This window comes from Solea senegalensis, linkage group LG4, assembly GCF_019176455.1.
Source record: "Solea senegalensis isolate Sse05_10M linkage group LG4, IFAPA_SoseM_1, whole genome shotgun sequence".
NCBI classification, from domain to species: Eukaryota; Metazoa; Chordata; class Actinopteri; order Pleuronectiformes; family Soleidae; genus Solea; species Solea senegalensis.
This window is the reverse complement of record NC_058024.1, coordinates 26,892,388-26,920,279: the sequence shown is the minus strand read 5'-3', so window position 1 is coordinate 26,920,279 and position 27,892 is coordinate 26,892,388. Positions and strand designations below refer to the sequence as shown.

The following is a 27,892-nucleotide window of genomic DNA, read 5'->3' as shown; positions in this document are numbered from 1 at the left end:
CACATAGACTCGTTCCCTGACTCGTGTCTCTCTCTTCACCGCCTCGACTGAACTTGCAAAACATACATTTTTAAAAAGCTAAAAAAGTTCTGCTCAGTTACTTAAGAAAATAGGCTATAAATTCACTACAAAACCCCCCTCTGAACATGTTGTCCGTCTATGAAACCATAAACACACAAACAACAGCTGCTGAATCACAGAGTTTAAATGACTGAATTAGAAAAACATCACACAAGTGTCTGCTTATCGCACACTCGACTGAAAAAAAGGCCTGAAATACACGCTACGATTTAAATACAGATGAAGAAGAAGAAGAAAAAACAAAACCACTGTGACACTCAAAAATTCAAGCGCCTCATCTATATTTGATTGGTGGCAGACTATTTTAAGTGTCTGCCCTTCTATTAGTGGTGTCACTACTCTCCAGATCCTGGATTTGATTATGGATTTTAACTCTTCTGTTACTGCCCTAGCATGTGTACTTCTCGTTATCGTAACTTGTTATCGTAACTCGTAGACCACTTGTGATATCTAGAAAACTCAAAAACAGACCGGAAAGCAGAGAAAAAGAGCTTTACGTTAGCCCCTTGGGACTTCTGTGGAATGACCGATGTCCAATCACAGACAAAGATTCACCAGCGCGTCACACGTTTGTGACGTTAGCTTCTCAGGACCGTAACGCCTAAACAGTTGAATAATTGCCAGATATGGAACGTGAAAGTTGTCTTGGAAAAAAAGGAAAAAGAACTCACCTATTGAACATTTCTTTGACAATTCCACAGCCATAAAATCAAAACAAATCCAGACAGCCTGATTATCATGAGGGTTAAGCTGTGTTGGGTTAATTCGGTCACAGGTATTCACGAGTAAATGCAGACTGTACATTTCTACACTTCTACAGGTAAAAAAATGGAACGAAAAAGGCGTAGATTGAAGCTCAAGCTTATTTTTGTCGTACTTATGTTACCCCTCAGCCTTTGATTTACTGTTAACAATAAAAACCTTGATAATCAAAACAAAAACCCTGGTAATATACTCTTCATATGTATTCATAGTCAAAATGTTAAATGTTTTTTTTAAAGTTCGAAAAGTGAAGTATGTAATTTTACTCGCGCTGTACACACCTTTACGTATTCTGTTTTCTCTTTGGTCAATGAAAGTCTATCATCACGCTGTTTTAACACACAACTGGGCAGCTCATGGCCAAGTGGAAAGGGAACTTGGCTTGTAACCGGAGGGTCAGTGGTTCACGTCCCCACCAGGCCAAAAAAAGTGCTGGGGTACCCCTGAGGAGCAAGTTACCCAACCCCCATTGCTCCCGGGTGCTACTCAGTGTGGCAGCCCACTGCTCCTAATTCTAGGATGGGTCAAATGCAGAGAAATAATATTAAAGTAATTAATAAAGTATATAAAAATACACTATATTTGTCTTTCAACTTCAATACTGCACAATTTCAACTATTTCGCATCACAAATCCAATCGTAACAGGTGCCCAAAAATCACGCAGCTACTTAACTGTTCAGTGCTATTCACGTAAAATCACTTCAGCAATGTTTGAGCATGTACGAGGACTGGAAAGTTAAGAGGAAAAAAAACCCCATAAAACTGAGGTTATAAAAGCTTGGATACAGCAACAACCACCGTTGACTGTTGAAGAGAGAAGATGGACAAAAAATAAACAAAAATATGCTGCTTTTTCATGAAAATTGCCATCAAACACACTAAAAGCTTGGATACAGCTATAACCACAGCTTCTAAAAACAACAGGTTCACATCTCCTAAGAGCAAAGAAGAATCCTGGCCCCACATTTTCTTCCCCCTCCATTTCTGTTTTCTGACCTACATTGAATTCCCTGCACGACGACGACGTCGGTTCGGAGTCCTCGGATAACGTCGAGCTCTGGGTCCACCACATCTTCATTAGATCTACTTTGATCCTGGAGTGAGGATTTTCTGGAAATCGGGGCGTCATTTTGGTCCAGAGACGCAAGTGACCCGAAGTGAATTGTGTTTTTTCTCATATTTCTTTTCCTCTTGCGAACTCTGAAACAGCCACAAAGCTCCATAGAAAAGAAAGTGAACATTTTACTGTCAAGTCAAACAAGACCCGAGCGAATGCGTGTCCAAATATCCTTGAATGTCGCCGTTCAGACTCAAAGGAAATCAAAGGAAATATGACCATGTGTTTCTTTCCTCTCAGAACGAAGAATTAAAAGGTTTCATGATTTAATCCAAATTGTGTTTCCACCTTCATTAGATTCTCTGTGACGCTGAAGAACTTTGAGGTGAAAAAGAAAAACTAATATATTCTCCCAACTGTGTTTGTTGGACAAATTTGGAGGAGGACCTTGTTCCTGACCCCGAGGTGACAGAATCACTAAAAACAAAGTTTTCTTCTATTCCTGCCTCTGCAGACAAGCTGATGTGTGAGACAGTTTCTGCGTGAATGAGGCCCTGAGGGTTAGAAGCAGGAATTTAACTGACACGTGGAGTTAAAATAACTCAAAGAGCCTTGAAGGAAAAAGGTGATAATGAGAAGAGAGTTTGTGGCTGGACTCACTTTTATTAAAAGGGCTGGTTTTATAAAAATAGATCTGATATAGAGTCATAGAATCTTTAAACCGCTCTTTTTTAACATGCGTCATTTTTGAGGTGACGTTGGCTCAGTGGTAGAGCGTGTCGTCTTTCAACTGAAAGGTTCAGCATTTGATTCCCAAACTGGTCTGGTACAGTACGGTTAAGTCCTTGATACCCTCACTTGACGTTGTACCGGTGCAGTGACAAAGAACGACAACATCGAACGCAACACAACAGACAACAAAGGACAACAACGTCCCAGCAGCTTGTTTTTTCCAGCTCAGTTTGTGGCAGTTTGTCTCAACAAGAAACTTCAACTTCGTCAAACCTTGTACGAGAAAAATACACAGAGTGACGCTTTTCTGTCGCCCAGTCAGCTGACTGTCGTGGGTCTAGCTCCAACAAATAAATATAGACCATATGCCATTTACTGTTTCCGGTGCTCCTGAAGACTATCAAAATCCCACAATTTGTTAGCTCCAGTTAAGTATGTCATTTTTTTCAACGCTGACAACAAAACAGCTTCAGTAAGAAAACAAGGCAACCTCAAACTCAGTATGGGAAAAAGCCTGGTATTCTTGTAATAAATTGTAAAATAAAAAAAAAAAAAGTTTAATTTGTTTATTTTTAGGTTGTTTTAACATAAATGAGCTAAGCCATCAACCTAACATGAATCCTTTTTAATCACGATGGCCCTGTTTTCACTTGTTTTCAATCATGTTTTCATGCTGTCACTGCACTGGAATTGAGTAACAAATGATCACAACTTTGATCCTCATATTTACATTTACTGTGTTCAGTGTTCATATTCTCCACAGGTGTCCGACCAAACGAGTAAATCAGGCTCTAAAGAAAACACACCGACTATGAAAACACTGTTTACAGAAGCTAAAAACTTAGAGAGACTCACATGTTAAAGTTAGTTTTTATTAATCCCCTTAGGGAAAGTATTCCTCTGCATTTTGACCCATCCTAGAATTAGGAGCAGTGGGCTGCCACACTGAGTGGCGCCCGGGGAGCATTGGGGGTTGGGTACCTTGCTCAGGGGTACCCAACAAGTCAAGTTCCCTTTCCCCTTGGCCACAGGCTGCCCACATGACCTGATGCTGCTTTGCCACAAGCACAAGGGGTCACATATCCCGTTATCCAAAACAAGAAATCTCTTGTAGGGTTGCAAAGGGATGGAAAATTATCAGTACATTTCCAGAAACTTTTTATGTGATTGGGTTAAGTTCAGGAATTTTGGAATTATTCAAAATAGCATTGCATGGGAATTTATGCAACCTACCAACTTTTGCAGAGCTAACAGTGACAGTTACAAACCAAATCGAGGTCGAGAACAGAGATGAGCCTTCACAAGTCTGTTTCCATCTATGAAACTGGGTGAAGAGATTTAATTTCCATTTTAAAGGAGACAAAAATTTGTAAAAAATATAATAATTATCGTAAATTGTGACACAAAATATAACCAATGTATTCCACTGCTCCCTGTTGTTCTTGTTCCTTGTTGATTGGGTGACATTAATAACATTATCATCTGTTTTCTCGTAAGCTATTCAACAATAATGTGCACAAACATGGAGTACAGACAGGAGGCGCTCTGCCTGTGTCCAATTACAACTCTAAAAACAAACCCCACAAAGGTTCTTAACAAAATGTAACGTGAAGAGATTTTACAGTATTTTTGGTGCCATTTTTGGTCAGAATTATAGTGACATGAGATTTGGGCAATGGGCATGTGTGGGTATGTTAAGGATGAACAATCAGTCGTTATCAAGTCAAAACTGCAACTTCGAATAACATAATTAGCAAAATGTTGTTACCTGACAAAATAGTGCAAAGAAATCCAATAAAATTTTCGTGAATTAGAAAAAAAGTGCCAAAACAAGAACAGAATGTAAAGTTAAAAATCACATTGCTAGGGTTTCAAAAATGTTAAAACATTAAAACGTGATTGTGTTCCATTTTTACGTTTATCATAAAAAATTCCATCATTCTGTTCAAAATTATGGGATTTACAGGATCGTATTGGGGCGAAAAATGTCTCATCCTTGTAAGAATACAGTATATAATGATAATAATGACAATCCATGAACAAATCAAATTATAATCTCATTATATAGATATTCTCTTTGGATCATTCTGCCCTGGATAAATGTCATCATTATTATTATTATTATTATATGATTATAATTGAGATTCATGACATTATCGCACTAATTGAAGTTTGTTTTCCACCACAATCCATATTTCCTTCACAAGCAAGGCTTCATATTTATATCCACATATATAACAATAACAACAGATACACATCAGTGTGACCTAGTTACAAGTTCAGAGGAACGACAAACGCACTACAGTACAGAAACATGTATGATTCAGTCGGAGCTCTGTAGGTTCATCTCCTGGCCAACTCGAACATACAGGGATAGAAAAAAAACCATTTGAACAAACAAACACATAAACAACACAATATACACATACTGGTCCTGATCAGAGTCATGGTTGAAAAGTGGGGCATCGTAAATGTGTTTGCCAATGATTCTTTATCATAATTGTTCTATAAATAGACCTGGCTCTTCTTATTCAGCACATGTTCAGGCATTCGGGTCATTCAGGACGCCGGTTACATCAAAGAGCTCAAAAGAATGACTTTTTTTTAAAATATAAAATAAGGGGTTACAAAAAACAAAACCCACACATCATCGCTGACAAAACATTACAGAAGGTGGAGTTATTTAAAGATGAGGACTTTAAATAAGACTCTGCTGCTCTCCCTTCAACTACTTCTTCAAATCTATAAAAAGAAAAACCTTCTCCTTTAATCCTTACGTCATCTACTCTTCCTTTCATACGCAGTATTTTAAAAACCATCCGATCTGTGTGGTCAAAAAAAGCACGCTCCACGCTTAATTTTCCTCGAGCCGCTGACCTGAGACCACTCAGATGTTGCTGGTCTCCCTCTCTCTCTTCTGTCTCTACCTCATCTCCCTCTTGTCCTTTCTCTCCCCCCATTTTCTGTCCCCCACCTCTCCACTGTCCCCCATTTTTCCTTTCACCCCAACCGGTCGAGGCAGATGACCGCACATCTCTGAGCCTGGTTCTGTCAGAGATTTCTTCTTCTGTTAAGAGGGAGTTTTTTCTCTCCACTGATGCCTAGTGTTTGCTCATTGTGTGAACTGTTGTGGTTCTCTGCTATTTTTGATGTTGGCTATGTACAGTGCCTTGAGATAATGTATGTTATGATTTGGCGCTATACAAATAAAACTGAATTGAATTGAATTGAATTGAATGTTTTATGAGAAAAGAGAGGATATCAAATAACTGCTGCCAAATTCTTCAAATGATCAGTTAACCCACAAACCAAAGGCAATCCTGTGATTTTTTACATGGGGGGAAACAGGTTAAGTATCTTATCTTGTACTGAATGTCCATCAAAATCCATTAATTTCCCTATAAAGTTAAAGCAATGACACAAATATGATCCACTACACTAAAGTTATGCCCAAAAATCAAGTTTGAATGAATGTGACGCGGCATGACCTGCTCATCTGCGACGTCACTTCTGCCACGTTACTCGGGTGGAGGTAACAGCTATGCTAGGCTTAGCTAACGGGTGAGTCAGCGGATTTTGTTGCGTACTTCCTCATTTGTGGCAAAGGCGCCCAAAGTTCTTCCTCACAAACTTTTCAAAAGGTCTGATGTGATTTTTACCAATCAGATGTTTTATGAGAAAATAAAGGATATCAAATAATTATTCAACTCATTCAAATGATCAGTTAACCCACATACTAAAGGCAATTCTGTGATTTTAACATGGAGGGACTCAGGGAAAGTAAATACAGGAACAATACTGAGGATATGCTGCTGAAAAAAGGATTAGCTAATCTTATCTTGTACTGAATTTTCACTATAAAGTTGAAGTAATGACACAAAATGTGAGCTTCTAAGGTTATGGTTTTGTTTTGTTTTTTTAAATCGCCAAAGTTCTTCCACACACACTTCTCAGACGCTTTGATGTTGTGATTTTTCATAACGTGGACAGTTTCATGCATCCCTGTGTCGTCTGTTTTCACAGAAATTTAAAGGACACCACTGGGTCCAAAGACAGCTCAGCCCTGGGGAATTAACTTCACATATTATTGTTTAATTAAGCAAGTTCAAGTTTCCTTATTCGTAATATTTGTCGCCTTTCAAAAAGCTGCATCTCTGAAGATAATCCAAGAAAGCTCTGGTATGTTATTGATTATTGATCTCCCAATGAACTGTTGATGATTTTTTCTTTTTTTTTTTCCTTTTTTTCCTTTTACCTGATGCAAGAAGCAGCTAGCATCTACCTCTAGCATCATTACCTAATTTGGCCTCTACTCCCTGTGGACGCCACATGTTACGAAGTCAAAAAGACATTTGCAGGCTAACTCAGGTTTCAAGACAGGTTTCAAGGCTGTATGTTTTGCACATATTGAAAAATTCTGAACATATCTGAACTTACAGCCCAATACTTGACACAATATACTGTATTTTGTGAGTTAATCATAAGTAAAAAAGCCCTGAAATTTTCCAAATTGACCACATGTTAACTGTGCCAATTTTAATGCGACTAAACTAAATAAACGGTCGTAGAGTATGAGGGTGGATGATCGCGGAGAAGCCGCCTGGCAGCAGTCACAGACCCGGCTGCTGTGCAGAAGCATTTCTCCAAAGATCTCCACAACAAACATGCTCTTCATGTCAAGCTGGTCCACATTTTCCAAGAATACACTGAGGCAAGTCCTCATGGATCATTATCAACACACACACACACACACAAGTGGAAGGCGAGCAGACTGGCGTCATATTCCAAAACCAAAACAGACCCGGCCACCATGTTGGCCTGCACATTTTTTTTTTCTCTCAGTGGAACACACACACACACACACACACACAGACTCACACACACACACACACACACACACACACACACACACTGACGCACACAAAAATGAAGGAGGTGTGAGAAGCTGACTGGGGCGTGTTGGGCCAGGCCGGGGTATGGAGCCATCTGTCCCAGTAAGGGTTAATCCAGGCAGCAGATTCCAGTCTTTCACATTTCTGCCCGTGCTCTGACTGATTTGTTGATTTGTTTGTTGCTTTTTCATTTTCAAAACCCCCTTTACACCGGATTCGCACAAAAAAACCAGAGAAACACTATGCTCGCATTACCCGACAGAAGCAAACAAATTCATTTTAATGTTGTTGTCTCACGACACAGAAATCAAACATCAGACTATGTGTCTCTTCTCCAGATGGCTTTTTAGAACGGGTATTAATATATTGGTGGTGAATTGGTCAAAAGTGAAGCAACAATAAGCATCTGGACAAACCGTGTATACTGGCATAAATTCATAAATCATTAAAAAATGATCTTTTCTTTCATTGTGTAAGGTTACAATAAATCTGATATGAGAATCAAACAGCGCGGTCGAGAGCTGCTTTTTCACCGCAGGACCTTTTCACATTTACCCGGGACTTTGAACAAACCTTGGCACATTTGACTGGAATTACCCAGCTAAAAACTTTCCCTCGACCCCAAATTTTCACCGAAACAAGTACCTGCTCGTGACATAGGGACTTTTCAGATTACTGGGGACTCTAAGAGGGGCGGGGCTGTGTGCTAAAGAGCGCTGATTGGTGGAACAATCCACATTTAAAAGAAGAAACTTATCAGTCATTCCAAAAATGTGGAGGACGTACGACATGTAGTGGACACGCAAACCAGGAAATTATTTTCTGCAGGTAAAAATAAGTTCTTGGAAACATTGGTGGAAAAGGGGCGTAGGAGTGTGGACAGACCGAGTCTTCCCCCTTGTGGCAGGAGCAGGGATTTGAATGTTCTGCTATGCTACCAAACACTGGAGGAAGATGAGCAGTTTTAGCAAGTTATTATAACAGCATTTGCAACAAATGCTTTCATTTCAGCCCTGAATCAGTCTCTCTCACAAACGTGCCTTTGAGGAGTGGACAAGTGATGACACACACACACACACACACACACACACACACACACACACAGAAAGAGGGATATTAGAAAAGAAACAGGAAAAACCTGAGGGGACAGTTGTGCAGCGTGAAAGCTACATCAGCCAGAAATCTGCCTGAAAATGTTACACACACACACACACACACACACACACACACACACACTCAGCCTGCCTTTGTCTTATTATTCCACCCAGAAAACAGCAGCACCACAGGCTTTAGCTTCTACCTACAGCTACGTATAAATAAATGGAAAAGAGTGGCTCTGAAACAATCCATTTATAGGGGCGGAGAGAGAATAAGGTTAGAGGGGTGGAGATGGGGGTTCAGATGGAGGAGTGGTGGTGGTCAACCAGACATGAGATGGACTGAGAAATAAACAAAAATAATGATGAAGATAAGGGTGGAAAAAAGGAAGAGATAGAACAGCTAACCTTAGCATCGTGGACACTCCAGACAGACAAACAGGCAGACGGCAGTTTGCAGCTGGAGGTAATGGCTTCCAATATGATCAAGCATGTCAACACATCACACAGGCTGCTAACACACGCTACCGTGCACGCACGCACACGCACACACACAAACGGCATCACAGACAAAACACACACACCCACACACACACACATGGAGACAGATATGCCTTTTTTTGACCACAACACATCAGTCTCCATTACTGCCAGCGATGTGCCTCCATCCTCCAGAGGCTCATCCATCCTCTCTCCATCTCCATCCGTCCGTCCATCCATCCGTCGGTCCATCCATCCCAACCCCCAACCATCATTCCCAGTGAACCCCTCAGCAAATGGACACACAAAAACATGTATACCTCTGAGTCAGATGAGGGTCTTCTCCTCCTCCTCCTATAGTCCACACAACACCACCACCTCCTCTACCTCCTCCACCACGTCAACACGAGACAGAGGGAGGAGAAAAAAAAAATCCAAATCAGGTGTGAATGAGTGGAAGAAAAGCCAGTGCAGAGTCACGGCTCCTTCTTCTTCTCCTCCTCCTCCTCCTCCTCCTCTTCTTCTTCTTCTTCTTCTTCTTCACCACCCTCCCCTTCCTCCTCCCATGCGTCTGTCCACTGTCCAGCTTTGGCTTTGTGATGCTAAGCTAACAGGGGCTAAGCTAAGCAGCATCCACATTGGCTTGTAATGCGCGCTCCGTCTCGTCCCTACACACACAGAAGCAGCAGTGCTGGGTTTGCGTCTCTCTGCTTCTCTGTGGCTGACTGAGTCCCGCTGTCTCCGGTCTCACAGGCTTCCACACGCACCCGCCCACAACGCCCCCCCTCGTCTCTACTCTCTCTCTCTCGTCTCAACCCCCCCTTCATCCTTTATTCTCCTCACAGAGCCCAGAGGTTTTTTTGTTCCGTCTCCCCCACAACTTCATCTCTCGTTCTTTTCTCTCCCCCCTTAGACACTGACGTCCTGACACATACACACACACAAACTTACGCACACGCATGTTCTGACCAAAATGAAGCTTGAAGGCAACACCAAACACCGTAGACGTAAACTTAAGTGTCATCGGCATGTAAAGAGAACTGTAACTTAAGCACTTAGAAGTAAAAGTATTAAAGAAGTGAGGAGTTAGGTTTGAGCCATGGTGGCCCATTGGTAGAGCGAGTGGGCCTCTACCAGCGAGCGAGTGGGCCCATTGGTAAACCTCTTTCAACTGGAAGGTTTGTGTGTTCAATTCCTGGCTCTGCGAGTCTACATGTGTCCTTGAGCAAAGACACTTAACCCCATGTTGTGTAAAAGCAGCTCATCAAGACTAGACTTCTTCTGATTTTATTTGGTGGTAATGAATAACAAAGATAGTTAGTTAGAGGTTACGCACTCTCCCTTGCTTAGCTCTCAGCCCACTTTCTTTGCATTTTTCAAAATCAGGCACAGGGCAGAGCTGCAGAAGTTTAGTTACAATTTCAATATTTCTTTTTTTGTTTTTAGTCTTCATACACACACAACAACAACAACAACAACAACAACACCATTCCAAAAAAAGACTACACACTGTAGTAAACTGTACATGCCATACAGGCCTGTATGTGGCGCTGTAATTCTGCTATGGAGATACACCAAAGACAGAGAAGAAGACGTGGAACAGTTTTTTTGGAACGGTAAAGCTCTCGGTCAAACTCAAAGGTACAGAACAGGACCTTTACTTAGTAGGGAGTGACACTTTTCTGTCTCCCAATCAGCTGACCAATCATAAGTCGTGGGAATATCGCACACGTACCATACCTTTACTCTGGTACGGTTAAGGCCGGGTATTTGGTACTATTCCGAATGGAAACTAGTTTTTAAGGGTACTAATTAAGATTTCCAAATTACCAAAATGTTACTAAAAGTGTGAGTCAGTAGGAAGGACCAAGATCAAAAAGAGAATCAAACTGACCAGCAGGCACTGATTTAAGAAGTCACCCATGCAGAAGAGGGGGTAGGGAACAGCAGTGTGGTGGTGTTGGGGTGGGGAGGATGCCAAAGGTCGCGTGATGAGCCATTCAATCCCAAGATAACCCATAAATGCTTCCCAAAACCAACATCAGGACTAAACTGGCCTTAAAACTGCTTTAAAAACAGCGAGGTCTTCACTTATACGACACTTTAGTTCCACAGCAGAAACAAAAGGAGCAGCTTCCAGCTGGAAAAACTTATGTAATTACCAACAGTGGTGAGACGAGTCAAAAAAAACATTCCCGCAAAATAAGATGACTGCGTGTGACATCAAAGAAAATTATGTCAGACATTCAGGAAATACAAAAAAATAAACGCTTTCTGTGATTTCAGCTTTTTAATTTAAAAGACTTTCTGGTTTCTTTGCTCCTCTGTGACCGAAAACTGAATATCTTTGGTTTGTAGACAAAACAAGACATTTTAGGACAATGACATTTTGAGGTGTGGGAGAATTAGTGGACATTCTCTCTCTCTCTATATATATGAAAAAAATCATTGGTAATGCTTATTAGTTGCCCACTACTGCACTTGAGACACAACAAACTGACCTAAATCTAAATACCACGTGTATTATGATCCCAGTTGCTGATATTTGGGGTTAAAACTTTCAGTTTTGATGTTTTTCCATTGATGATCACCATGATGTTTTCTGGTTGGTAAAAAACATATAAATGAGATTATTGTGACACTGTCAGACTGATAAATATCATCGGAAATACTTTTATATGACCTACGAATGAAAGTTTCTCACATGCCAACAAAACTTTCCTGTACGATCTTTTTCGTTCTTAAAAAAACTTTCCATAAACTCTGGAATTGTTTCAAGAAACCTCCTAAAACAACTCCAAAGGCTGTAGTACACATGCCAGGCCTGTATGTGGCGCTGCAATGCCGCGAGGGAAAAACAACAAGATGACGAAAATGAGTGGAAGAGCAAGAGAGGTGGAGCTATAACATTATTTTGTGCTTTTCCATTACACAGTTCCAGCACGGCTTGGCTTGGTTTTCCAACCACTGCCACTGACCAAACACTGCTTTTTTTTTTTCTCTTTTTTTTTTTGTGGTATTTGTTTCATAGTAAATCAGTTGAACGTAGCGCACAATCTCATTTCTATCCATAGATATGTTGCTACATGTTTGTGTGTGCAAAAAAAACCCTTATGGTACGTTTCCTTGGCTCGACTTGAATCTAGTCTATTATTGTTGCTTTTCCATTAGTGATGTGTGTGGTTTTTTTTAGTACCTGCTCTGACACTGATTGGTCAGAGAGTGTCTGCAGTAGAAGTCGTCACAAGCACGACATCCGACACAATGCAGGAAGTACTGAATGATTCTGTGAACAAATCCTTTTTAATCAACTGATTCTAATGATTCAGTTACACCCGACACAAATGCTTTACATGTCACGACTTTGTGTGTTTGTGTCACCTATGAAACAACGTCATGCAGCCATGTTACGATGACTCCACCAACGTTGGGAAGGTAGTATGAAGTCATGGAAACCCAAACCCTAGAACTGTATGATGGAAAAGCGCCAAATGTTACCTGTAAATAAGCATTGACCAAATACGCATTTTGCCATTTTTTTCCACTTAAAAATAGCATTTTAATGGCTCCCTAAATTCCAGTTCCGTGTGTAGGGAACGGAACTTGGGGGCAGCTCAATCTCCAACTTCACAAACAAACCCAAACAAACCCTCTGCCGCCATTTTGGTGCAGAGGCATAATTAGTTTTAACTTGTGTCTGTGCCTCTGCCCAGCGAGTGTTAGTGATGGAATGGATGAATACAATACACACACACACAAGACTGAGTGGGTGTGGCAGTTGGGCGTGATGAATACGGGCGTCTTCTCCCATCACTCATTCTCTGTTTGACAACATTCCTTTGAATGCGGCTAATGGTGTTAGCTCCACAGAAAGTAAAAGAAAAAGCATCCATTCAGCTCCTATTGTTTCCCTTCACAGTTTGGTCTACCTGCAGCCTGCGGGGAGGAGTCACCACTTCATATGTAATCAAACTGATGATGTTGTACAGCCGTGACTGTATGACAGAAAGATAGCACAAAAATATCATCTATTAAAACCTGGAGACGTAGCAATGCAAAATAATACATACTTTTAGGAACCACACAAATCCATTTCCTGCCAAACATTAATACACCTGTTGTGTAACTCAACAGGTTTAACAGGAAACATTCATCATTGTCATGTTCATACGTGTTTATCCGGCTTCGACAAAAACTTACATTTCCTTTGTTATTCATTGGCAGAACTGTGGATTTCCCACCTTTTTTATTTCTGCTTTTCAGGAACAACAGTCACTCTCACAGTGAAGAACATTTCTAGTGTAAACAGAGAGCAACCAATGTCTGATAAATAAACTAAGTGGAGTTCTCAAATGTCTCATTTTGTCCACAAACCAAAATGATTCAGTTTTGTTTATATGGAGCAAAGAAATCAAGAAAATATCAACACATTTAAGAAGTTTAGCTCTACTTCAATATCATACTACCATGTTATACTAATTTAATGTTTTCTCCACTCTGGGACTCACACATCTGACGATAAACTTTTGAGTGAGTCTGAGTGCATCTTTGCAGCATTTATCACGTTTCTGAGAAGAAAATTTAGACTCACACGAATAATAATTACCTTGATTTATTAAATCATACTGAAAAAAATAACTATAACTCTACTAAACCAATCCCACGGTACAGCGAGTAAACCCACCTGTGAACATGTTTATGTTAGCATGACACGGCTACAGCTCCATCCAGTGTTGATTTGGATCTCTCTCGCGCTCTCTTCCCCCCCTACTCTTTCTCTCTCCACCCATCCCCCCTCTGCCCCCCACTACCCCACACCCAAACACCACCCCACCCCCAATGTCCAGCCCCTTCAATGGCTCTCTCTCTCTCTCTCTCACACACAGACACGCGCTCGTGAACACGACCCTCTTCAAATCTCATTTGAGAAGCCCCAACGTCGTCGTGGTCGTCGTCATCACAACAAACCACAGCTGTACTTGCCTCGATCCAGGAGAGAAGAGCTGGAGGCAGAGACGCCGAGCGTATGAAGCGAATAAAAAAACCCAAACACATGAATTTACTCTCTCTCTCTCTCTCTCTCTCTCTCTCTCTCTCTGTGTGTGCTTCTCTCTCTTCTGATTCACTGGCAGGAAAACACAAATGTGAGAGGAGCAGAGATAGTGATGGAAAAACAGGGAGCAGCAGCAGAGAGAGGCAGTGGTGTCATGAGTTGGGGGGTCAGGCATGAGAGTGGGAAATGAGGGGGGGGGGATAATGGAAGAGTGGGAATGCTGAACGTGTGGACGACTTGACCACAAGGGAAGCGGACGGACGCCTCCACAGATGGAGGAGGAGGAGGGAGGGGGAAGCTGGGGCTTAAAATTTAAGAAAAAGGGTTGATGGAAAATGGAGTGAAACTGCTTCATGTTTACAATTAACTTTACAAAAATGTCCAACTGTATATTATTATATAATGTTGATCCACTGTCCAAGTTTGTCTTTCTAGAATCCAGCAGAAGTTAACATGATTTATGAATATGACAATTACAAGTTTGTGTCTTCCTGCCCACATGCTGTGTGTGAACTGCGATAGGGCCTGGTGACCCTGAGGATCATGACCTTTGGTGCCTATTGTTAGTTTGTTATTTTTTTAGGCTCCAATGTAAAGCAGGTTGGAGTGAGAGAATGTATAGCACACCACATACCTCAATGTGTTTGAGAAGCTACTTGTTAAAAGTTGGAAAGCAAGCTAAATATATGAAATACAAAGTATTAGAGACAACACTAGAGGTCGAACCATATGGGTTTTTCTGTTGCCGATGCACATTGTCAGGTGTCAGGTCAGCTAATGGTCAAAGTTTATATATTTTTGGGGGTTTTAGCCCACAAATGTAGCCAAATTGTTTTTTTTGTGCTAATGCTAACACTAATGCTCTGTCTCTGCAATCTAGTTTAGTTTATGTCTGTACTGTAGTGCACCTTTGTACAGTATTTTAAAAAAACAATTAAATCCATAAAACAGGTCATTTTGTGTGTCAAAATAATAACTCTACACATTGATCCATATGAGCCTCTCAATGTGATTTGTCCCTAGCAACAGTCTAACACGTCGTGTAGGGCTGCAACTTTAGAGATTATTTTGAATAATTGATTTATCAGTTCATTATTTTCCTTATAAATCATTTTCATACAAAAATTATAATGATTCAGTTTAAATTATTTATTTATTATATAGAGCAAAGAAACCAGAACATATTCACATTTAAGAAGGAAACTATTTTAAAAAACGAATAATCTATTTCAGTTCATGTTAAAAACATGACTAGTTTTTATTGTAAATGATCAGAAATAATAATGACTAGTTAGAGCCTGATGGGTTTCCCTACACATTTCCACTCTTGTATTACTCTACGAGAGTGACCGACATTTGGTCAAATCCATTCACGGACCGCGCACAACATAACATTTACTGTCCATAACACGAGGGAAGGAAAATTAAGCCGCTCTGGCTGAGGATTTTTAAATTTAATAAGCCAATGAGAGTCTCACACACTCCTCTACAAGTGCACGACAACCCAACTTTATTGTCCTATAAAACCCGACAGCCTGGGGAACACCTTCACGCTTTGTTTACTGCCAACAACACCAGCATTTTTTTTATTTCTTTTAACTGTGCGAGTGCCTTTGACCACTCAGTGATTAAAACCAGCCATTACGGCCACACAACACCCCCCCCTCCACCAGTCTCTGGCTGACATATGGCGTCCGAGGTAATGCAGATAAAGTCCCTTAAACGAGCCTCTGTAAGTAATTGGGGCAAGAATAAACTAATTGAAAAAAGCAACGGATGAGAACCATTAAGGGGGAAAAGCACAGGTTAGGGGGAAATGAGAGATGCTTTTCAAGTTCACACACACACACACGGAAAATCCAATACGCCTAAGCCATGGAAAACATATTGTGATCGCGGAAGTGAAAATTACCATGAAAAAAATTTCGTTGTTTGGCGTGTTGATGAGGTCTGAAAACTGCAAATTACATTACTTTGTCTTTACTGCAGAAAGCAGTGGGGGGAGTATGAAAGGATGTGCAATCATTTACTCAGTTGATCAAGGAATTATTAATTAATTATTGATGAGACGCAACTGTAATTTGAATGAACTTGACGCTTTTTCTTCGCCTCACATTAGTATGAATATCTTAAGCTTCTGTTGGTTAAATAAAACCACACATTTAATGATATAAAAGGACATTTCTTCATTGTCTTTAAAGGTGCCACATGTTATTTGCTACTGCTATTTATGGTGCGTTCCATTGAAAGAAATCTCTGAGGTCATGGGGCATCAGTCCTAACTGAATCATTTTGACATGGGGACCAAACAATTTGAGAAACACCAGGTTTTTCAACATTTTATCGATTAATCACAAACATAATCGACAGATTCTAGGAACGCACAAAATTGGACTTTGTGTCAATATCCAATATGCCACTACATACTGCAGATGTAATACAGTCTCTTCTTGAGTGAAATTAAAATAATATTTTTCATACATTTCATGAAGCAGATGCAGATAAAATAAAATGTCTTCATTGTGCAATATAAATATGCATCAGCATAAAATAAATAGTTGTAGAGGGCGCCAGCATAAAATTCAAGTAAGTAGCAGCTAATTATTCAGCCTACCGTCATAGCCATCAGTCATATCGGCAGATTTTAATGTGTTTGCCAATATCTGCCGATGCTGATGTTGTGCCGATAATATAACAGATTCACTCATAATATTACTTACTTGCAGCCCTAATAAACACAAACACAATTTTGTTTAGTTTTGTAGACTTTACGAAAATAATCTGCGTAAAAACATTCACTTGTGGAGACAGCTGATGTCAGAACGAAGGGAGTCTGAAGCCATTTCATTTCACAGCGATGAAAGAAAATCAAAGCAGAAAAAAAACTTTTATACAGCCCAGGCTTTTCTCTGTATTTCTGTTTATGACTCATTTTGTTTCTCTATTTCCCCCTCTTTTCTTCTTCCACCCTCTAAAGTGAAGCACGCTGTGTTCAGCGTCACTTCCAACATCATAACAACAAGTCTGATTGGTCCGTGCGGTTGATTTAACTCCAGGCGAAAAAAAATGGCATCATGCAGAAATGGCTCATGGATTTAACAAAGGTGCTTCATCAGTTCCCCAAACACAGGCACTTGCACAGTTATCACATTAATCACTCTGTTATTATGGTGTTAATGCCGCAGTTCCATCTCTGCACAGCACCAGTGAGCTCTTCAAGGGCTGTTTTTCACAGCGGGGGAGAATAAAATGATTCAAATGTCTACTTAAGTGTGTGAGCAGCAGCTACAGAAGAGAAACCCAGCATCAGAAACAAATGTGCCTGCAGATATTCACTGAATCAACAACTACGGAGTAGAAAAGTTCAAAGTTTCTAGCCCTATTGATCAGTGCACATGATAACCTGTGACTATTACGGGGGGACGGGTTGAAAGAACTGGTGATAAATTGGTACTAGTTAGTGTTTAAGTCTGAGCAAATGATGCTGCTATTTATATTTATGTCACGTTTATTCTTACTTAGCTTCAGAACATCTGGGAATCAGCAAAAGTTAGCAATACTAGCAAAGTTTGCTGTGAAATTGCACTGCGTTCCAGCCATCAAGCACTTGCTAAATTGAGCTAATATGCTAGGAATTGTAAATCTCACAGTTAAACACAGTAATGCTAGCAAACCCATGAAAAACATGTAAGACAAAAGCACAATGTGATGCCATTTATGACGCTAATGTTTTGCTAATTAAACTCTGACACACACACACACACACAAACTTGATTAAAGTGAACGCTTGTTATGGATATATGTCACTATTAGCATAAGTCATGTGATAATCCAAAAGATAAAGTCATCCAAGCAGCAGCCACAGAAGTCAGTGCTAACAAGCTAACACGACTCAGCTAACTTCACCGTTTACGCTTTCAGATTGACAGTCGTTCTCTATGGACTTTGGTGTGAGGGAAGGCTGTTTACAAAGCAACACAGAACAAGGGGTGAAAGAAAGCAGCAACAATATTTTGAAGGCATTGTAGACAGAGAGACAATTGTGTTCAGTGGCTAAAATAATTTTCCTCGTCTCAGCTTTTTAATTAGTGATAAGTGTCCAAGTCTCAGGCCAGCACCGAGGCGAGGTCAGTGTGTCCTTCCCTCACACAGCCACACACGGCAGAACAGACCAAGGGACGCATGAGAAAACAGAAATGAAGACAAATATCAATAAAAATCTCCGTCATAGACTCACAAGGCACAGCGTGGCGATAGAGGTTGTCTCGGATGGTTTGCTGGAGATCGTGGTCAGGTGACGACTTTTGGAAGCGCTGGCTCAGATAATGCTTCAGGTCCTTGTTGAGCTTACTTCCTGTCATTGAGAACACAAACAAGAAAAGGTGAGGTAAGTACATTTGAAAAAACTAAAAACAAGATGTATACATGAGGACCTTATGCGTGAAACAGTAAGTGGCGTTGTAACAAACGGGGGAGACATTTACTTAAATAACAACTTCACTTCTTTCTTGCACAAAATCCAAGCACTTTCAATGACTCATGTCTTTTAAGGGCAATTTTAAAAAACTTTCAAGGATCAAAATTTTTTTGAATTCAAAAATTTTCAAGGATTTCAAGGACCTGTGACAACCCTTTAGTGCACATCGGTGGAGGAAGACATTTACCTAAATATCAACTTATTCATTTCTTGCACAAAATTCCAGCACTTTCAATGACCCATGGCAATTTTCTAAAACTTTCAAGGATTTCAAGGACCTGTGGGAACCCTGTTTTACACTTATAATCAGAGGGGGAACTGGCGGTGGCACAGTGTCTCTCACCACATCCAGCCTGGCCTCGCAAAAAGGTTCACAAATGCTAATGCTACAGCTAGCAATGCGAATCAGCCCCCCCTACAGCGACATCATCTGGATGTCAGACACAAAGACAGCATGGCTGGAAAGTGTCAAACATGCGACGACGAGCAGGAGAGGAAAACACATCTTGTCTGAGAGAGGGGGGGAGAAAAAAGAAAAAAAATGGAGATAATTTACCTAATAAAAATGACAATGTCTTGATCAAGACTGAATAACAACACCGCTTCAGGCAACGACAAACATTTGATCACTTCCTGTGTTTGTACACGTCCCCGTTATTTGCCGCACACATGATTTATCTCCATCCCGCCTTTGCTCGACTGCTGAGATCATTTTGGCCGTCTTGAACAAACAACCAGTCATAAAAAAAGGGCCCTGGATCCTGTTGCCATGGAAACTGTGGATGTGTGTGTGTGTGCATCTGTATGTGCTTGTGTGTGTGTGTGTGTTTCATAAGATGATTGAGATCGCTTGTGTCGTACAGAAGAGCGTTCTGAGCAGTTGGCAGAATAATTGTGGGCTCACGTGATGAAAATACAATCGAGGCAAGACTGGAACGTCACACACACACGCACACATGATATGACAGTGTCTTAATTTGAATGTGAAATCACAAATTCAGTCACACTAATTGAATTTCAAGTATCCCTCCTGGCTCCTCCATATCCCACAGCTCGGAGGAACAGTGTCATTCTGAACCGAGCGGGTCAAACTGACCCACACAAGGCAGCAGGAGGGTTAAATTAGTTTTTTTTTTTCATGATTCTTGCCTTTTATTTACATTTTCTATCCTTTAATTATGTCTGAATAAAAAAGAAAACATTAACTCATTCATTTGTTCATGTTTGTAGAGGGCTGAACAATTTGGCCAATTTGGTTTAAAACAAGTCACTGTCAAAACATTCCTACTAAACAATAAATTATGGTAAATACTTTCTAAAAATGTACATATTGCATTTTTTAAACTGACACAGAAAATGGAAAAGTAAAAACTATAAAGACTACAGTTTTTTTTAAAAAAAAGTATTAATTGTTCAGTCTTAGTAAATAATGTATATAATAAAAACTCAGATATAGATCCATAATAAAAAGGAGTAGCATTTTAATTTTCGAGGTCAATTAATCATTTCTGAGAGACGCCTGGTAAATTGAGTAAAACTTACTTTTTATGCATGTTGGCCAAAACATTTCTTTAAAACTAATAAATAAGGTTCCTTCTTAGGATACTTTACAGTTTTCTAGGCCGTTTGCAGTGAAAAAAGAAAGAAAAGCACTCATGAAGATTTGGACCCATGTTGTCGTCGACAGCCTGAGAAGAAAGGTTAAACCTTCACACCACTGTCTGAGCTCTCCCCGTGAGGAAACTCTGACAGATCGCTGTTTTGTAATCATCTTAGTCATGAGACTAAGTCAAAGTTTTTGAAACTTGGAAATTAAAAAATAATAATGAGTCTCCTAACATATTTTCTCTCATGTTTATCTGGACAAAAACAATCTATTTGTGAACCAAAATCTTTGGTTTGTGGACAAAAACACATCGGATAAACCAGTAACTCTCGTCACCAAAATCCATTGAGAAAATCGATTTATACCACAGTACACAGGAGTTGTTGAGCCACTGCTGCCTCCATGAATAAGTTCAAATGTTTTATTTTGGGAACTCTGTGTATGAAATCCTTCATTCAGATTTACCTCAGTGCAAAAAACGTTTCCAAAGAAGCAGCAGTAGACATGGAACTCCTGTGTCCCTGTAAGCAAAAAATTATATTTTTCTCTATGGACTTGCAAAAAAATGAAATGAAATGGTTCAGTTTGCTGCTACAGGTTTTTAAAGGTTGTGGGTGAAAGAAAATGCAAATAATGTAACAAGCGTAGCACTGGAAGCTTCACTCAGATGCTTCCTCAACTATCTTAAAGTATTTCCACCTACAACAAGGCTGTTTTTGGGGCCAAAAACCAGTCCAATACTTCCATTTAATTCCTAGTTCCTTTGGTGTAAACACACACATAGTTCCTTCAAAAGTCCCTAATTCCTAGTACTAGTTCCTGTGGTGACAGGAAGACATGTTTCCAGTAAAGGTAAGCATATGTATCCCAGGTTGGCGAGTGCAGAGCTCAGTCAGCACTCTGAAGGTGTCATTACCTCAGAAAACCACACTTGCACTGAAGTATTGACTGGAAGTGCATGTGAACTCCAGAGGGTAGCTCACTTTGTGGCTGGCCAACATAATCTGTTGTTTCTAGTGTGAGTTCAAACGTTTCCTTTCTCTTCTCTGGTTTTTGTGCTCGACTGAAAATGCCAGCAGGATACTCTGAAATCTCTCTCTCCTCGAGTGCAGCCACAGTGTCAGGATTCCGGGCTTGTGTTTGGCTGCAGATCAAGTCCACATCAGCACAAACACAGTTGACACAGTTTTTATTTTAGATTCCAATACGTTTGACCATGAATCCGTCGGCCGTCTTATGAGCAAGAATGTTAAAAAAGATCACGTCTCACCTCCGTCTAAGCCTTTCATGCAGCTCGTCAGGTCATTCAATACAGAGTACGTTAACACCATAAGACCATTAAATGCTGTTCTAGTACTGTACTGTTCTGATATAAACAAAGGGGAATACTGATCCTTTAGACTTTGAGAGTGGAAGGAAGCCAAGTTTACACTACAAGACCAAAGATCTCTGCATCTTAGGCCGACAGCTTATTGGAAATGGTTGAGCTGACTTATTAATTAAATTAAAAACCAGGAAGTGTTGGTGGTGTTGCCTGAGATGATATTGAATCAATGTGGCAGCACGTTCCTTGCATTTCAGTTAAGAAGAGATGAAACCATATGTTGGCCATTAGCCATTGTGAGCAATACTAAATGACACTGGCACTTTTCCATATACAGTACTAGGACTATTGAGCTCGACTCTTCTCGGTTTGGGTATCAAATGGCAGGTTTGATTCTTATGTCGTATGTCTCGCTCATGACTCTTCCAGTGACGACAATCTTTAGCCAATCAGTCTGTTGACGTCACATTTACTAACGGCTCAGCTCACTTGGAACATCGTCAGAGCAGGTGCTAAAAAAGTAGCAGGTACTATCACTAATGGAAAAGCAAATAAAAACAAGTAGAGTCGAGTAGTGCTAGAAAACAGAAATTAGACAGTACGTTAAGTTCGACCGATTTACTATGAAACAAAAACCCCAGAAGTGCTTTTATCTGTAATAGAAGCAGTGTTTTTAGCCATCTTGGGATCCTAAATTGGAGCAACCTCACAGTAAATCTGAGTTAACTTCAGGAATTCCAAGCTCCAACAATCAATGAAATGCCACCTAAGGTGTGGTACTAAATGAAGCCAGTGGGTGGCAGCAGCAGAAGTTGACCGATAAGATGCAGCACATATATCAAAAACCTTTTGAAGGAAAGCAGTTATTGTCATAAATTATTTTAAAATAACTGTGTTTCGTAATATGTGTTGCATCGTTGCCAATGTATTGGGATACATATCGTATGAGGTATGATACTTGTTGGTGGGTTAAAAAGTGATGTAATGTAACATAGTTTTGAACAGATTTAAAGTGGAACAAATACCACATAAGTGCTTTTATCTGGAAACGAAGCAGTGTTTTTTCAGTGGCAGCGATCCTGGGATCCTGGATCCTGGTATGTGAGGTTGAACCGCGTTGGAAATCCAAATTGACTTTGGGAATTCCAAATTCCGACAATCAATGAAACGCTGCCAAAGTGCATTTTTCAAAAACACATTTCAGTTCTTTTCATAAATTATTTCAAACTAATTGTGTATCATGATATGTGTTGTATCGTTGCCTCTGCATTGCGATACATATCGTAGCATGAGGTTGTAGAAAACACCCAGCTCTACCTTGGAGGGTTGAAAATCATGTCATGTAAACTAGTTTCATTTTGTGCAATAGCTTGAACTATTTTCAATTTAACTATATTAAAATATATTAAATATCGCAGGCAAGCGGCAGGATTGGGTTGGGAGACCATTTGGCCCGGCAGCCTCTCGCCCAAATCTCTCAGCAAACAGATAATTAGAAACGACATATCCTTCAAACACGGCCCACCTGTTATAGATTTTCTATAAGCCCCCCCCCCAAAAAAAACAAGCAAGATTTTTGAGAAGGAGACACGCAATCCGTGACAGGAGGGAAGTGGGGGTGAAAGGGCTTTAGAGAGGGAGAGAGCGAGAGAGAGAATGTCAGAGTCATCCAGACAAAACATCAAAAGAATTTCAGAAAATGCCCCAATGCTTTCCAGGCGTCTCCCATTGAGCCCCCGCTGCATCCCCGAGCTCTGATCAGTCAGCCAAGGCCCCGCTCAGACATGCAGAGCCAGAGAAAGGCACCAGCCTGCATTAAATTCAAATCACTGACGCTAGCCTAAAAAATGCTCCATGACTCTGCACCACCTACCCCTTACCCCTCGACTAATCATCCAGGGATTGACATCTGGTGGTGCTAACAATGCACACAAGACAATTCAGACTCTCTGTGTCATCCCAGCGCTACCAGAACAGGGTTGCCCCTGTTTATCTTCAAGAAGCTCTTGAAGACCCAGCTCTTCCAAGAGCATCTTCTGTCCTAGCGTTTACCTTACACCCTCCCCTGCATGATCTCCTTTTGCACTTGGATCCACCTTGACACTCTCACCTTATATCAGTCCTCTGTTCCTATCTAGTGGGATTCTTTCCAAGACTTCTTCTATGTACCTTAATCCTCTGTTGCAAGTCGTTTTGGATAAAAGCGTCGACTAAATGATTAAATGTTAAATGTAAACGACAATCATTGAACAAGTTGTGATTCGGGTCAGGACTGCCGGCTTTCGGCAGCGCTGTCGCTAAATAAACCAGACCTCTGTTAAATGTTGACATTTTAGATATTTCCTTTGCTAAATGTTGGAGATTAACCTTTCAGTGACCATTCCTGTTGTGGCCGAACAGGATCTGGCATGCGTACCTCTCGTTACCGGAACTCCTGGACCGTTTGTGATATCGAGAAAATTAAAAAACTATGGACTGGCGATCTGTCCAGTTTTGAGCCCGCCTTTCGCCCTATGTCAGTTGAGATTGGCACATCAACGATAAAGCGGTAGAAGATGGATGGATGGATGGAGAGTGGATAAATAGATATTTGCGCCCATATACTTGTCATTATGGTAGCTCCTCAGGATGTCCTTGGAACAACCAACGTCCAATCACAGACAAAGATTCATAAGCGTGTCACACGTTTGTGACGTCAGCTTCTCAATACCATAGTTCCTAAATGGTTGAATAACTGCCAGATTTAGAATGTGAAAGCTATCTTGGAAAAATTGGGGATTTTTAATCTACAGTTGGACATTGTTGGCTTTGATTCTTGTGTCGGATGTTGCGCTCATGACTTTTCCAGTGACGACACTCTCACTCTCGTCAGAGCAGGTACTAAAAACAAACAACAGGAACCAGGTATACTATCACTGATGGAAAAGCAATAAACCGAGAGCCACGAGCCGTGCCATGCTATAACTGTAAAGTGATTCAGGAAACCCAGCCCCAGTAACACAGGGAAGCTTGTGTTTAGATTACAAGTACAGGTCACACTTGCAATTATGGCCCTGTACACTCAAAAGAAATAACAGTATTTAAATAAATCTTTATGTTAGAGACTCAACACAATCACCACGGCGGAAACGGCGGATACAATTTCCCTCTTACCACAAAGAAACAGCCTTAAGTAGCAGAGCAGAAAACAGTCATATGCTACTGTGCCAGCCTGTTTCATACAGAGCCAAGGCAGATTTGGCAGTGTCACCGTGTTTGGCTGGGCACGGAGTATTTTATCAATGTAGAATACACAAACAGTCTGGCACAAGGTGACACACAATTTTTTCTCCAAACACACAGACACACACGTACACACACACACAGTGCTGTGTCCATCATCCATCATCATCTCCAGTGCTCTTTTGGACATGAAGAGACACATTTCCAGGCAGGAGCTATTATTAGATTTGCACCCACCGCCGCCTGCTACGGTGAGCAGTTTGTTGTTAAATTTAGTTCCTCTAAAGTGGGACGTAGTAAAAGAAAAGTAGGCTTGAAAGTCAAATAAATTGGTGCCATTAAAGAAATAAATAAACCTAACCTACTTTAGGTTAAATTTAGCTAGAGTTTGTCCAAAAGTCACACCAACGCGAGCGGCTCATCCATGTTCATGCTCCGGTTAATCAGATAATAAACAGCTAATCAGCCTTTAATTGATTGAAGCAGCGGCAACAGTGAACATGTACACCATCAGAGATTAACCATATGTCACAGGGATTATGGGGAGGATGAGAGGAGAAGAAGATCTGACTCTTCAATCTGAGATATTCTGAGAGAAAATGAACACTATTCTGTAATCTGTGTGTGTGAGACTGTTTGACTTCTCTGAGCTCAACACCACCCCCTATGTTCACCCATCAGACGTGGCTTGCATCACAGCAGTGGCCAGACTCTGTATCCATAGCAACAGCTGCCAGAAGAGAGAGAGAGAGAGAGAGAGAGACACACACACACACACACACACACACACACACACGCACACGCACACTGCACACAGCATGCCAGGGCTGAGGCTGAAGCTGCCCTGTGTCTGCTGCCCTCGTCTGGAGTGACAGGGCATTACAAAAACAAATGAAGCCTCTTCTTAAGACCCTCAGAGTCAGACAAAGAGAGCAAAGGAAAATAACTCAGACATCACATATTTAAAAGGCTCTACAGAAAATATGTAATCTCTCCCTCACAATAAATAAACCATCAATGCTGTGGTTCTCAAACGGGGACGGGTTCCCTTCACAGAGCCACTGCGGGAGCAGCTTTGGATGATTTGGTCAAACTTGGATCCTGATTTATTAGACGCTTCCCCCATGTAATTGTTAAGGGTTTATTTAAAAACAACTTGAAAATGAATCAATTAGTTATTTTAATTCACCTTTCAGGACACAGTACAAAATGCAAATGTCAGCTAAAATACAAGAAACATGGAAACACACCAAAAATGTTGATCAGTGTTCCTGAAAAACTCAAAAAGCTGAGGTTCTGAAATGTAAATCAAGTGAAATCATTTCAGCTTTAATGACTTCTTTGTTCTACGGCACAAAGAAACCATAAGCTATTCACATTTTATTTGTTTCAAGAAATGTCAGCGGAGAGAGAAATGCCACTTTTTGTGTCTGATAACAATATCGCAAACTCCGAGTATCCGATACAGAGTGTCCCCCAAACAACTGGATTTATGATACGTACATCTGATTATAGTGCATTTAAAACACATTGGCTTTACCATAACGATGGGACGATCAAACTTTTTTTGCATCCCATACGGATATCGAAAACTCGAGTATCTATCTATGAAGCTGTTGGCGACACGTCATCAAAGACGTGGCGTGAGAAGATCCGCCGACGCCTCCAAAGTCACTTCCACATTCAAGAATGAAGGTCAATATTTTCCCCATGACCTCAAACCACTGGTGTGGTTATTATTGAAACACTGCAGTGATCAGACACTTTTCATTTTCACTGACATTAAATATTTTCTTGTCTCTTGAGGCAGCGAGAAGTGTCTTTTACATTCAGTGCTTGTTGTTGGTGGCAAAACGGACTCAGGCAGGGAAATGACTTTTAAAAAAATGTAACCTTCATGAGCCAAAAATCACCATCAACGTACTTTTCCTAGCACAGGTGTCAAACTTGTGGTCTGCGGGCCACATGTGGCCCTTCAATCAACTGGATGTGGCCATTCCACTTCCACATAATATCAAATTATAATTTAGTTATTTCTTGTCAGTTTTTTTTTGAGTAACAAATACATTTTGAATCATGTGTACACTTATGTGATTTATATAATGATTTTATTTTGAAATTCAGCGAAATATCTGTCATATTTTATTACGACTACTACTCACGGTGGAAAATCACGATGTCATTATAAAATAATATTGCCCACCCCTACTGAATAGCTGCTTTTTTTTCCCAAAAAGTAGCAATTTTTTTTCCCTACTTGACTGGCCCCCTACTAGTACTAGGGGTGGAGTGGCTCATGGTCACCATGGCGCAAGTTCAACTCCACCCCTGGCTGACTGTACCCAATTCCATTGAAAGTCGCTTTGATAAAAGCGTCTGCTCAATGACATGTAATGTAATGTAGTCAAATATATTATTGCTTCACCCTCATTTAACCAGGTAAAAACCCCATTGAAGATTAAAATCAAAGATCGAAGGGTGACCTGGTCACGATACGTCATAATAAATATTCCATTAGATTTAAGAGACAGGTTACAAACAATAACTTTGACAAAAAACAATAATGTAACAGTGTATCATGTTGTTATGATTGTTCAGTGATGCTTACAGACACAAGGCATAGAACATTGAATGAATTAAGTTGGAGCTTTTTCTGACTTCCTGACAAAAGTGGCTTCAGAAATCGTAATTTAACAATTACTTACTTTAAACTCCCGATGACGTATTAAAGTCTAGATTTGAGTAAAACGTTTAGTAAAGTGCAGCCAGAGCAGAAAAAAATATTCTTATCCTGTGAACGTATGATCCAAAGGCAATCGGGGGGTCAAATCTCTGACAAGTTTTCATTCTCGGCTGTGTGTCACCCAGAGCCACTCGTCTGTTTACTATTTCCCCAGATTGTTTTCATTGATCTTTGTCGTCCACACGGGGAAAATAAATCCAACGAGGATTCATTTCAGCACGGAGAAGAGGAAGAGGAGGAAGAGGAGAGAGAGGCTGCAGCAGCAGCAGCAGCAGCAGCGGTGTCCATTTCCCGCCAACAGTGAACTGAGACGAGAACATTCATGAGACGTTTTCATGGAATTCTCAGTGTGTGTGTGTGTGTGT

At 40.6% G+C, this 27,892-nt stretch overlaps 1 protein-coding gene across 7 annotated transcripts in view; it reads right to left on the bottom strand.

Annotated features, from left to right (window-relative positions):
- The window catches only part of magi1b (membrane associated guanylate kinase, WW and PDZ domain containing 1b), a 172,065-nt gene that overhangs the window by 77,743 nt on the left and 66,430 nt on the right, over positions 1–27,892 (bottom strand). For 6 of the 7 annotated variants that reach the window (XM_044024399.1, XM_044024404.1, XM_044024401.1 and 3 more), the window contains exon 2: positions 18,393–18,509. In XM_044024399.1, the coding sequence (XP_043880334.1) occupies positions 18,393–18,509 (117 nt within the window). Of the gene's footprint in view, positions 1–9,422; positions 9,844–18,392; positions 18,510–27,892 lie in introns of those variants that run through there. The other variant, XM_044024405.1, reaches the window with a different exon arrangement.